The 13,595-nt window shown below is 48.6% G+C and overlaps 1 protein-coding gene across 1 annotated transcript in view; it reads left to right on the top strand.

Moving 5' to 3' along the window:
* The first annotated feature begins 623 nt into the window (after positions 1-623).
* The window catches only part of Cnksr3 (CNKSR family member 3), a 95,075-nt gene continuing 82,103 nt past the window's right edge, over positions 624-13,595 (top strand). The window contains exon 1 of the mRNA XM_028764329.1: positions 624-1,229. Within this exon, the coding sequence (XP_028620162.1) occupies positions 1,178-1,229 (52 nt within the window). The 5' untranslated portion in view covers positions 624-1,177. The remainder of the gene's footprint in view (positions 1,230-13,595) is intronic.

Below are 13,595 nucleotides of genomic sequence, written 5' to 3'. Positions count from 1 at the left end.
CTTGTCAGAGGCTGAAACTGGGCAAGGTTCTCTTTTTTTCTTTTCTTTTTGGCTCGCTGACAAATTTCGCCTCAGGGTTAATGACTAATCTGAATCAAGGGTTAGGTCATTTAGAAAATATGACTATTACATTATGGCAAAACACAACTCGAGGAGCTGCCACTCTGGTGTTATTAAACCGAGGAGTTGATACACTGTAGCGGCCTGGAGAGCAGTGGTACACAGCCATCCTTTTGTCCAAAACACACGCAACTGGCCTACTTTGGGAAACTTAAAAGGAAGACCGCTGATTGGCTGCGCGAGATTGAGACTCGAAGCTTTTAAAACTAAAACAGACACATCTCAAGCCAACAAAGAAAGAACAAAACTGTTTACAGGATTCAGCTCGTTCGGCTGCCACTAAGCTGGGACCTCTTCGGAGCCAAGCGGCTCTCCAGGGCTCAGGCAGGGGCTCTAGCCCATCCCTTGAAAAAGAAAAGTAGAGCCCAGGAGTCCCGAGCTGGGATGCAGGAGGGAAAGCCACCGGGGTCCGCGTCATCTAGGCCCCGCCCCTCCCACGTGTTGCTTCCTCTCGGCCCCGCCCCCTCCCACGTGTTGCTCCCGCTCCGCCCCGCCCCCTCTCTTATTCCGGGAGCGGCGAGCGGAGTAGAAACTTTGCGACCCGAGCGCGCACGCTCCGCGTTCTTCCCCGCCCGGGCGGCCCGCGACGGTGGCGCAGGAGGTGGGACCGGCTGGCGGGAAGGCTCGAGGCGCCGGCGCACGCGGAGTGGGGACCTCGGAGGCGGACACCGCTCGCAAGAGCCGCAGAGGGCCAGCCGATCTAGAAGGTCCCGGCCAGGAGAATCCCCCGCCAGAGCAGCCCCGGCCTGGGGTCTGAGGTTGCAACCTTGCGCTCGCAGTTGCGGTGGTCGCGGAGAAGCCGCTGTATCAGCGAGCGGCGTGCGGGGAACCGCAGCTGGACGGTGGTGGCTGCGGGGAGCAGCCGTACCGGACACAGCTGTCCCGTGCGCAGGGACCCAGGGCCGCGCTCCCTTCTCTGAGCCGCTGCGCGATGGCCGGCTGACTGCGGCCATGCAGGCTTGATCGGACGCCCGGGACGCACAGGGGACAACCGCGGGCGCAGGCTTCAGGACTCCGCCGTCGACTCCCCAGCCCAAGGGCGGCGAAGCAGCTTACCATGGAGCCCGTGACCAAGTGGAGCCCCAAACAAGTGGTGGACTGGACTAGAGGTGAGCGAGCGGTGAAGGACCCCCCCCCCCCCACCCCCGCCCGGGTCCTGCAGCCCGGGAGATGGGGCGGGCCAAGAGTTGGGCACTGGGGTGCTCGGCCCCTCCTGCCGGCGACAAAGCAAACTTCTCAGTCGCTCGTGCGCCCCTTTCTGGTGCGCCTGCTCCTATCTTTTGGTGGGGGTGCGCGCGTTGTATGCAGCCGACGGGACACCCATATTTAAGCCAGGGAGCTATGGGATGGCCTTTCCGTGGAAGACCGGCTGGGAGTGTGGGACTAGGGATTTGACGCCTGTTCGGGTACCGTGCCCGCCTCTTGCTGCTTGTCGCCGAGCGCAGAGGCACAAGGCGTCTTTGTGTGGGTGACTGCCCCTGGATCTAGTAAAGGCTGCGGGCTCCGAGCATGCTGCGGGCGTGACCCAGCAGTTGGGCAGGTAGATGAAGACTCCTGCGGCCAGCCCAGCCTGTTTGTTTGGGTTGGAGAGGGCGAACTGGCTTTCGCGCCAGCGAGAACCTCAGCGCCAGGACTCCCGCAGAGGCAGGGACTCAGCTCTGGAGGCGCCAGGACCCCCAAGAGCGCAGCATTTTGAGGCCAGTAAAGCACTGTGAGGGAGCTGAGTGTCTGGGACACAGTCCGGTTCTGTACAGTGCTCGGGAAGAGGAAACTCAGTGGGTGCTGGGCGGTATGGCAGGAGTTGGAAGGGTCCCTGTTACTTTATCTTGTCTCTCTCATGATTGCTAGGGACAGTTGCCAGAGGCACTCAACTCTCTTTGTCCTCTTCCAGTAGTACAAAGTTTACTGAAATCAACCTTAGAGTCTCAGGGGTCCCACCTCCTCACTTCAACATCTGTTTCAAGTTATCCAAACCCCCCCTTCACCCCCCAAATTGGTCTTCCAGGTGAAGAGTAGGTAACTAGAGTTGGTAGTGTGCTTCACACCTGGCTAAGCCCTCTGCCTTTGCCTTTGTTTATCTCAGTAGACATGACAAGTAGGTGAAGCTGCTGTGTTCAGGTCATCTTTCAAACTGCCCTACCCATGGCAGTGGCACAATGGAAACCCCATCCTGTCATTTCTCCAGCCGGTGTCTTATATAGGTCACTGAAAGGGGCTGTCCCAGGAGTGAAGTGTGTGGTGTATGTCCGATTATCCTTGGCTTCTCTGGAGGAAAACACAGAATACTGTCTTAGAAAGTAGTTTTTCTATCAGCCAGACTTTCCAGGACTCTCAAAGTAAAGCCATGGTGAAAAGGATGAAGACATAGATAGGCCTTGGTGACTCTGGCCGGGTTAGCAGCAGTAGACTTAAGTTATTTTAAGCTCATTCCCTTAACTTGAAGTGTAACTTGTAGCGAGGACAGTACCAGGTGCTCCGGCTAGCTTGCTGGGATGAAGCAGATGGCATGTTTGACTGTACCACCACTACTGAGGGGTCCTCAGAGCCTGCTGAGCCAGTAGCTACATTTGCTCTCAAGTCCTTGATGTGTGGCTGGGCGTAATTGCCAGGTACTAGGTATACAACGCACAAGGTGTTTGAAGACTCGGTATGAAGAAGGAGTAGAAAATATTAACAATTTTCATACTTATTACCTATCGATGTGATGGTATTTTGAATAAAATTTACTACTAAAATGAACTCCAGCCGTTTACTTTTTATTTGGTTAATTACGGCCTCTACAGTTTTCAGTAACACGGCTCAGGCTTGTGGCTCACATTCATGGCCTCTCTGTTGTATGGTACTGTTCTAATCTCATGAAGGGCTGACAGGATCACGCTGGCTTTCCTGTGGCTCTGCCAGATTTGATAAGGTAACAGAAAAATGGTGACAGGCACACCGGAGACAGATAGACAGGCAGACGTCAGATGACAGACAGACCTCTCTCTCCTTCCTTTTTTCCTTCATCTTCTCTTAGATGGGAGAAAAATGTTAATTCTCATCATCATATTATTATTATCATTGATCTAAAAGGAAGAAATATTAAGATACATTTTGGGGTTTGGCCTTATGGCTTGGTTGAGGCTGTTCTAATCTAGAAAAACTTTTGTGCTCCCCTGAAAGAGCAGCTGTGGGTGGCTCAGATTCTGGATGCTCACTCAATTTTAGGTTACATGCACTAAATGCACTTGGCAGCATCCTAGGAAGACCTAGATGCTTTGGGTTAGAATCTTTAAATAAATAAATAAGTAAATAAGTAGAAGGTGGAAATATTTGCCAGAACTCTTGAGTGGCCGGACGCCATGTTCTTCCAGCTTGCATGATATATTCTGTGACGGTTTCTTGCTATCACGTTGCACAGGTACTGACCTTGTAATAAACAGTTGACACTTGTTTGCTTAGCGGGCTGTTTTTAGCTGCCTCTGCTAGTCTCTCCACCCGGCTCCCTCTTTAAAACTACATGCCCAGGAAAAGCAGCTTGTCATGTAGATGTTGCCTCTCTGGCTGTTCTGTGACTGTGAGTGTGACAGCAGCACTGTCAAAAGCACCATCGATCATCAGCCACATCCACAGCCTGTGCTTATGTCACTATTACAGAGTCATGTCAAGAAAGCCAGCATGTACTGTGCTGGAGAAACACACCCGTCTGGCTTTTAATACTAACGTTTGGCTCCTTCTCCGACAGCTTTACCATGATATGAATAGATGCCTGGTGAATGAATATTCACAGTCTCAGGCGCGGGGCTGGGTATTGTGCAAGCATCAGCTCATTTTAATATGTACTACCACCTTTGAGGCAGGAGCTGCTATTTCATTTGTAACTTGTGGAAACCGAGACTCGGAGATGCTAAACTCATTTGTGACACCCAGCCGCTTGGTGAACAGTATTTGACCCAAGTGCTTAGCTGCTGTTTTATACATTTTCCCAGACTTTTTCTCCAGGGCAATGCAGAGAACACACCAAGACTCTCAGCACACTTCGGAGTAGGCCCACAGTGTTCTCATGATGTAATTTATTAATATCCTGTGTTGGTGGGGGAGAGCCATCAGCATACAAGTGTTTTATTCTACGTGATCACAGTGTGTTAGACTACATGAGATGAACTCCTACCTCCTTCATGGTACCTGTCCAGTCAAACAACTTAGCTAAAGTTTTGTTTTGTTTTTTTTTCTTCAAATTTTACAACATGTAGAGGCAACTCATTGGGTTAGGCAACTGGGAGTTTTAGTTTTCTCTTGTATAAGAGTGAGGTTGGGCAGTCCAGGGGCTTCTGGCATCCCGGCCTCATGTGGCGTATATGTGGTATAGCCTGTGCTGTGGTGCCTCAGTGCGGATGGCTGTTCTGTCCCAGGTTCTTCCTGTGTCAGGCTGGGAAAACAGCCTTAATATCATACCCAGTGACAGCCAAGACTCCTCTTTAGAAGGTTCTCTGAGGGACTGGAGAGATGGCTCAGTGGTTAAGAGCACCGGCTGCTCTTCCAGAGGACCCAGGATCAGTCTCTAGCACCCACATGGCAGCTCTCTGTAACTCTATTTCCAGGGTATCCAGTACCCTCACACAGACATACATGCAGGCAAAACACCAAGGCACGTAAAAATAAGTTCCCCGTGAATCCTATTCCAGTCTTTCATAGCTATCAGAATGGTCACATGACCACTTAAGGCTGGAGAGGAAGCTGATTACCTTTTATGTACATGTGTGCTGCTGGGAATTGAATCCAGGGCCTCACATGTGGTAGGCAAGTGCTCTCCCACTGTGCCAGACTTTCAACACCCAGTTGGGAACATTGTAGCAATAAAGAGTTGGAATGTGGTGTTTAGGAAGGAAGGGAGTCCAGATAAGTGATAGGCAGTGTGTCTGCCACATAGTACTGAACATGGAATATAACCTGTGCTCACAGATGTACTTCAAGTATGACATGAGTAGTTTTCCTACTTACAGGCCAGCTCTACTGTAGAAGTAGTGTCATATTTTCATTTCTCTTGAGTATCTTCAGGTCAGAACCTTAAAATAGATGAGGTCTTTGTCCCAAAGCTCGATTTAAATACAAGTTTTATACTACACTTCTGCCCACAGTTATGTTTCTGTTTTCACACTGTTGAGCAGTGTGGTCAAGAAGGAAGACACCCCTTTGCCCAGCGTCCCTGTCCTTCCCTATGACCAGCTATGATCAGCTAGAACTGGCAAGTCCTGCTCAGTGTGGAACTGAGTGAGCACATCTGGAGAGCTTTCCTGCCGGAATCCTCCCGCTTGCCAGCCAGTGCCCTTGCTAGCCAGCCTTAGTCACTGTCTAGGCTCCATCAGACAGTGAAGGAGGCTCTTCTCTTCCAAGGCTGAACAGGCGGGTAGGTGGCACTGGGGGCGTTTGCCGGTCCTCCACTCTTTCCCTGGAATGCCGGAGCATACGGTGTATTAGCAACCTTAAAGGACTTCACTGTGTGCTCATGGAGGGGCTGGTGGGTTTCACACTGTAGGTCAACTGTAGTGTGATACCTTACACTATTGGGCACTGTTGTTTCCCCCTGTGGCATATGGGGTCCAGGGTTTTGTCCAGTTGATGGTGCACCGTTTCTTTTAGCCTCTGTGGTCACTGGGATGTGGAGTTCTCAGGAGCTATAGGCTCATCATTTTACCGTATGTCCAGACACTTCTTTCTGAAAGTCTACCCCCTCTCTGGTTCTCTTCTGTTTCCTGGGCTCCAGCATTAAAGTCTTCTTAATCATCATATTGGAAAAACATTAAATGAAGCATTTATTACGTGGTACATGTTGTTTCAAGAGCTTGCTTTAGACACAGTTCTTTGAATCCTCAGAAAACCCAAGCAGAGAGGTAGATACCATTGTTACCCCATATTAAGGGAATGGAGACAGGAAGAAGGGCTTGCCTGGGGTCATGGGTTTACAAGCAGTGTGTGCTTTGAAGCCTTCCTCCATCTCTTCATCTCTGTGATGCCTCTCGCCAGTCAGAGGAGCTGAGTGGCTGGGAGCGTGGGCACCAGTGTCAGCTCGGTTGGCTTCCCGGTTTGTCTCTGACTGTGTGATCTTATGCAAGTGCTCCATAAATTGCTCTGCTATGTTTTTTTTTATTGCTTCCTTCCCTTCATCCTGTAGCTTCAGGTCATGAACTGTTCTGTGAGCACTGAGGTGGATTCTGACCATGCAGGAGTACTGGTTTCCGCTGGAGAGCCTTCTCTGCCAGTTCCCAACTGGTCAGAGGATTGGGGCAGCACTTACAGCCTGTCAGGAGGGCTCTAGATCAGCCGACGATACATGCCTCTTGTGAATATGGTGAATGATCGGTCTGCCTTTCTCTTTTCCTCTGTGTGTGTATGTGAGTGCGTGCTCACCTGTATGTGGAATCAGAAGTCAACCTCAGATGCCATTCCTCGCGTGCTGTCTGACTCGTGTTTTGAGACAAGATCTCTTACCAGTACCTGAGGTTCATGTATCTATCAGCTAGGTTGACTAGCCAGCAAGCTCCAGAGACCCTCCTAGCTCAGCCCCCCTAGTTTGGTGTTACAAGCACCCCCCCACCCCCCCATGCCTAGCTTTTTCACTTGGCTTATGGGGATCGAGCTTGGGGTCATTGTGTTTTATTGGCAAGCACTTTCGTCCACTTGAGCCACCTCCCCAGGCTCCTTGGCCCCTGCTTTAATAGGAACTCAACTTCTAGCTAGCATAAGATTAAAATGGCCCTCCTGCCTCCACCAATACCCACCCGACATCAGGTTCATTGACCTCCTCTGGCTTTTCCAGGCCTACCATATCAGAACCTGGATTTTAACAAGATCACACACCCTTTACAGTCAGAGGAACCCTCTTGTAACGCACAGCTGAGAACATGTTTTTAAACTTAGTTGGAAGGTCCTGCCCCTGTCCTTGGGGTTGCTGGGCTTCACATGAGCTCTGTTCTTGAGTTCTGAGTACTCACTCTTCATTTGAGGATGCTTGACCTGGCCACTCATTAAGACAGAGAAGCACCTTACGGCTTCTACTTATAAGCATCACCTAGCAACAGCACAGGTAGTTCTCAGCTAAGTGCCTAAGCTCCTGTGATTCCTTATCTCTCCTCTGGGACTTTCAGAATGCTCATAACAACTTTGGATTTTATTTATCTATGTACGTTCTTTGAGACGAGGTACTGTGCGGATCAGTGTTCACCATGGCTGACGATTATTTTCATGTGACTCAGCAGTCCTTAGGACAAGAGGGGCCTTTGGCCAATGGTATCTTCTATGCCATGACTACGTAGAGCAGACCATTTGCAGCTGCCTTTGAGATTTGTGTATGTTTGGTTGTTGGAGGGAAGAGACACTGAAAGTCATCCCTGGAATAAATAACCAGAACGGTTTTCAAAATTTAGAAGTTTGTGTCATGCTAAGCTTAGCTGCCCTGGGTTTCATACCATTGGGGATGGGCAGCCTCAGCCTTCAGAGACTCACTTGTTAAGTTCACCTCAGTGGACAGAGCTGGGAGCCAGCCTCCTCTTACCTGCCCCAGTATGGCCGTGCCTCTGCCTCTTCTGTGGTCATTGCAGCTGTGAGCCTTTGTGGTCTCACCTCACATTTCTTTCTTTCTTTCTTTCTTTCTTTCTTTCTTTCTTTCTTTCTTTCTTTCTTTCTTTCTTTCTTTTTAATTTTATTTTTTAATTTTCGAGACAGGGTTTCTCTGTGTAGCTCTGGCTGTCCTGGAACTCACTCTGTAGACCAGGCTGGCCTGGAACTCAGAAATCGCCTGCCTCTGCCTCCCAAGTGCTGGGATTAAAGGCGTGCACCACCACCGCCCGGCTCTATCTTGGTTTCTCATTTCTGCTTTCTTTCCCCCCTCTCCCGTTAGCGGTTTTCTGGGCTTGCATGAACAGACCTTTCACATACATCTCCATGGGTGCTGAGTGGAGGCTTTGCAAGTTAGATGAGCTGTCCCAGATCTGGACGGGGCCAGCCGAGTCTGCCTTGACAGGCTTTGGTTCTCTGGGACTGAATGCCCCATTCCTTCTAATCTGCACTGTGGGAAGGAAGGTGTGACTTGGCCGAAGCTCCCTTAGAACCCTTGAGATCAGGAACTTTACTTCCCAGCAGTTGGGCATTAGCTACCAGTGACTTAGTGAAGTTTTGATTTTGCTCTGTTTTATCAGAACGTAGCTCAGTGATAGAATAAACCATTTCTTCTCTGAGTTTCTTAATTCTGTGTTACATTTTTATTTTATTTTAATTGTAGCGGTGGGATCCAGTCCTGCGCCATGGGCATGCTAGATACTGATCTACATCCCCAAAGCAATTTTAGTTTTATGTTGAATGCCACACTTCTTGTCTGAGTGGTACAGTTAGCACATGGAGCTGGTAGCATCACACATGTTCACACTTAATGTGTTTTTAACTTTCTTAAACAATTGGTACTCGAGCTGATTCATGAAGTATACTCCTGCTTTGGGAGAGAAGGCTGGGCAGGATGAGGGACTGAAGATGCAGAGACTTTGAAGGGGGAATCAGACTCAGATTCTGTGTCTGACACACAGAGGTTGGAAAGCTTTGCCTTGTGACTTTGCCAAGTTCTTCTTTATATTTGTCCCATCTCAGAGAAGGGACACATCGTAACTAACACCTAGGGTTTTAGTTAGAGTGAAAAGATACGGTATAGGGAGAACCCTTGGCGTGGTATGCAGTGTATAAATATCCACACACGTATTACGTATTATTAATTCAAAAGACTTCACAGAGAATGAATGGCATACAATGAATGACTTTTATTTAGATATTCAATACCCCTGTGGCTGACTGTCACCTCTCCCACGTCTCATAATCGTTTGTGACAGGACAGTCTCCTTTTTTTTCCATTGGTGGACAGGAGGCAAGTTAAGTGGACTTATCAGCTGTTTCCTGCCCTCTGGTGTCCCTGGTCACTTCCCTTTCCTTTCTTGAGAGGATCCCTTCTATCCTCCGGGAAGACTGGGATATAAAAAAGATTGGGTGACGTTTTTGTTTGAAAACAGTTCAGTGGTACCTCTTGCTGGGGTGACATTCTGTGTTGAGGTTGAAAGATGTGTTTCAAATTACTTTAATAAATGGGACCCCTCCCTCCGTTTGGACAGGTTTGATTCTAGGATTCCTGGATATTAATGCATCGGGAGGCTCATTCTCTCATGTAGGAATGCATAGCATTTGCATGGTACCTACATGGATCCCCCCCATGTTTTCAACAGTCATCAGATTGTTTATAATATACAGTGTAATGGATATGTGAAACCACATTGTTTAATGTTGATAATAATAATAATAATAACCAGTGTATACATAATTTGACACAGACAGAACTTTTTTCCTCCCACAATGTTTTGTCGGTGGTTGCTTCAGTTTGCTAAAGCCAAAGGAGGGGCCCATAGCTATGGAGGCTGCTGGTGATTTTCGAGGAAGTACCCAGTTCCAGGTGGTGCTCTGGGTCAGGCTTTCGGCTGCTCTTAGCTGGATAAATGTGACATGACAGATAACTGCCACTACCCAGGTGAAGGAGAAGACATCTGTGTTAAGTGTGACGTGAAAGCAGAACAGATGTGTGGAGGAGAGACCGGGCGACTGGTGAGGGGCCTCTCTGAAAACATGTCACATAGGCGTGAGCGAGAGGAAGGAGCTGGCTGTGGACAGAATAGGGAGAGGACCATCACGTGAGAGACGAATTTGTGCCAGGGTCCTGTGGAGTTTGTGGGGGGGCGGGGGGAGGAGAGGGGCTGCGGGAAGGAAGGGTGGTGGACTTGTGAAGAGAAAGGCTGACAGGATGGCAGGCAGAGTGGGAGAGGGCGTTGAGAGAGAAAAGAGGTCAGGGCATGTGTGCGTCGTGGACAGGCACCAGAAAACTTTGTCCTTGGGATTCGAGGCACGGCGGTGGCCTTGTCTGATGCGGCTCCTGAAGGATCACTCTGGCTTCTTGCGATAGCAGTGAACTTGGAATCCAGCTGCGTGTGTTGCCGTGTTCTAGGACGATGTTTTAGACTGTGATGCAGGCCATGCTGGACTCTGAAGTCAAGTGTAAGACAACCCATCCATCGCTTTCAATCTCAGTGCTTTGAGCACCGCATTGGAAATTGGGGCACCTGTCTCGTTCTTGTCCTCCTATCAGGATTAGGTGAGTCCTCTGCCGAGTCCCCTTGTCCTGATTCCTGTCTTGCCACGTGTGCTGGTCATTTGCCCATTGTCTCGTTCCCTTCACATGCTCTGGTCACGTCATTGTTCTTTTCTGGAGCATTCTGCTGGAGCTACAGTGTCTGAACTTGCTCATTCCCCTTTGAATAGAGTTTCTGTGAAAGTGCGCTTAGCCTGGTTCATCTTCTTTGACATCAAATGGCTAATTGAATGGTTTCTAACCTGTGTCCAGGAGGGCAGATGCAGATGTGTTTACTGGGACAAAGCAGCCCTTTAAGTCACAGATCAATAAGCGGAGAAATTAGAACGTTTTGCCTTTGAAAACTTTGAAAGTATTAGAGTACAGGAACTGGCAGATCGGACTGAAAATGTTTTGCCCTGCCGACGGACTGCCCTCATTTTTACTTTAGAAAACAGCCATTTTAGTTGAATAGATGGTATTTTGGGAAATTCTCAGCAAGCAAGAGTTGAACATTTTTATAAATATGTAATGTCTCACTTCTCAATAGGGCAGGGCAAGCAGGGAGGGAATTGAAGGCAAGTTCCCTTTTAGACTCAGTTTCTTAGTCACCTCAAGGCGAGGAGACTGTCACTCTCAGGATGGAAAACCCCTGTGTTATCTATTCGAAAGGAGGCAATATGGTCGCCTGAGTCATGTTTTCCTGAGGAAAGGATTGCAGTGAAAGGAAGCAATCTATTTCCTGTTTTAAGGAGTTTGCAGTGCAGGGAAAGTTAATGCTTTTCAGGCTGGTGTGTGTGTGTGTGTGAGTGTGTGTGTGTGTGTGTGTGTGTATGTGTTTCTAACTGAGAGAGAATGTGCGCTTCCAACTTAAGTAATAATTGAACAATCTTGCATTTCTTCAGGTATGTGTGGGGAGGGGCATAGGTTTGTATGTGTGCATGTGTTTGTGTGTACCAGTGCTTTCCTGAGAGTGAGTGTGTGTGTGTAAGTCAGAAGATAATGGCAGGTACTGCTCCCCACACTTATCTACCTTGCTATTCATTCATTCGTTTGTTTGTTTGTTTGTTTGTTTGCTTATCTATTTATCTACCTACCTACCTATCTACATATTTGCCAGTCTCTCGCTGAAACCTGGGGTTTGGCAGTTAGGGCATGGTGGCTGGCCAGGGAGTCTGTGGACCTGCCTGTCTGCTCACTACTGGAATCACAAGGGGATCTCACATGCCTGGCTGTTTCTGTTTTGACTGTACGTTGCAGGTCCTTATGCTTTCAAGGCAAGTACTTTACTGACTGAGCCATCCCCCTGACCCCTCAAGGTGATTTCAGATCCCAGTGTCAGCAGGAGAGTCTAGAACACGCCTGTGGAAGCATGACATATGTGGTGGAGGAGCTTGAACGTGGTGTTTCGGGAGGGCCTGGGCTCCCCAGCACTTGTTGGAGCTGTCAGCACCGTCTTAACATGGATTCGACAGGAGCCTGTCACTAACTGTGAACAGATGACGCATGTGTGAACAGCATTTCTGAAGGTCTCTGTCTACCCCCAAGTTTAAAACAGTTAAAAATGAGCATCAAGAACATACCTCTTCTCCACTAGCGAGATGCCTAACAGAGGCATAATGAGGCTTAAACTGTGAGCACCCAACCAGCTTGAAGCATTTTACACAAAGACAGGCCTCTCTGTGGAGAAAAAAGTATTCTTGGTTGTATCCTCACAGAAACGGTCTGGGTTCTGGGAACAGGAAACCATGCCTGGCGCCTGCAGATATATGATCATTGTCTTTTTTTTTTTTTTATTTAATTTCATTTTACTTTTTATTAAAAGACCCCTTTCCTTTCCTCCTCCCAGTCCCACTCCCCTCCCCCTCCCCCACTCTCCTTGCCCCCATCTTTCCTCTCTCCTCCTCTTCCCCCCTCTCCATTATCTTCTGAGTGAGCCCTTTCCTAGCCAGGTACCTGTGCAGCCTCCCAGTAGTATCTCCCCTGTTGCCCTGGAAACAGCCTGCTCAGCATCAGCATCACCTGGGGACATGGGTGTGTTGCATGCCAGGCCTCTGAAACTGCTTCTTCAGTATCTTCAGGTGATTCTGGTACAGGCTGTTAAGTCCAGAGACATTTTAGTCTCTCCCTTTTCAGAGGGACCAAACGGGAATAAATGACACTAGTCAGACCCTCCTCATAATTCCTGCTGACAAGGTGGCTTTAGGTTGATGCATGATGAGTGGTTAGCAAGGAGAACTCTTCTAGCAGGGATGGTTTTTGACATGCTTAAGTATATGGGTCACTGGGCCCGAGGTCCTAAGCGTTCTTTCTACGAGTGTGCAGGGGGCAGTTGGCAGTTAAGGTTTTTGTCTCAGTGCATGCCCAGTTGGCAGCTCTGTCCCATATGCACCCATTGGTTGCATGCATCTCTGTGTTGCTCCACTGGGGAAACCTAGGACATGGGGGTATTTTATAGGCCTGTTGCTTCCTTCTTCTAGATAGGATTATAGATGTGTAATACAACATTTAAGTCATTTATGTATTTAGTTAGTTAGGTTTTTTTTTTTTTTTTAAATGGTGCTTAGGATGGAAGCCAGGACCTTGTGCATTCTAGGCAAGTAAACTGGCGCTGAGGCAGGGCTTCAGCCTGGGTTCGAGTAAGGGCTCACTAGTATGTATAGGTCGGGCTGCTGCTGAGTACTTGGTCCTCCTGCTTCTGTCTCTCTGAGTGAGCGCTGGGATTACTGGAGTGTGCTACTATGCCTGCTCCAAGAAGCAGTATATAGACCCAGACCATCGGTTAGATGCCGCGGGAGTCAAGAGGGCCATACAGAAGTGAGCTCTGGAAACTGAGTCATGAGCTTTGTACTAAGAGTCTCAAATTTAGAGACTGTAGGGCGAGGTGCAGTGTTAGAAATGGAGCTGGGGTCTTAAGACAGCATACCATGGTGGAGCAAACACACACATACACACACACACACACACACACACACACACACTCACGCACACGTACACACATCCTTTAGTTTCTGCCGATTATGGGCCTGAACTTCCCAAGTCTTTGGACTTCTGTTTTTTGTGTTGTTTCAAAAGAAAACAGCTGGCAATCTGTGGTTGATATTTCCCAATGTTAAGAAAACTAGGTGTTTCTTTTTTTTCTTCTTCTTCAGTAAACTGGCTTTCTACGTAGTAATTCTTTGGGTAAGTGCCTCCTTTTCAGCTTGCAGTTCACCGTAGGTTACCTGTCTCCCATTACTTCTAAGATTGCAACACACGGTTGCATGCCAGTATTGATAAGATGGATCACCCTTGCCTGGGTGGACCCAGAAGACCTCTGAGTAGCTATTGCTCACTGAAGATA

This window comes from Grammomys surdaster, unplaced genomic scaffold, assembly GCF_004785775.1.
Source record: "Grammomys surdaster isolate TR1022 unplaced genomic scaffold, NIH_TR_1.0 143, whole genome shotgun sequence".
Lineage (NCBI taxonomy): Eukaryota > Metazoa > Chordata > Mammalia > Rodentia > Muridae > Grammomys > Grammomys surdaster.
The sequence above is the reverse complement of the archived record's forward strand: the minus strand, read 5'-3'. Positions and strand labels throughout refer to the sequence as shown.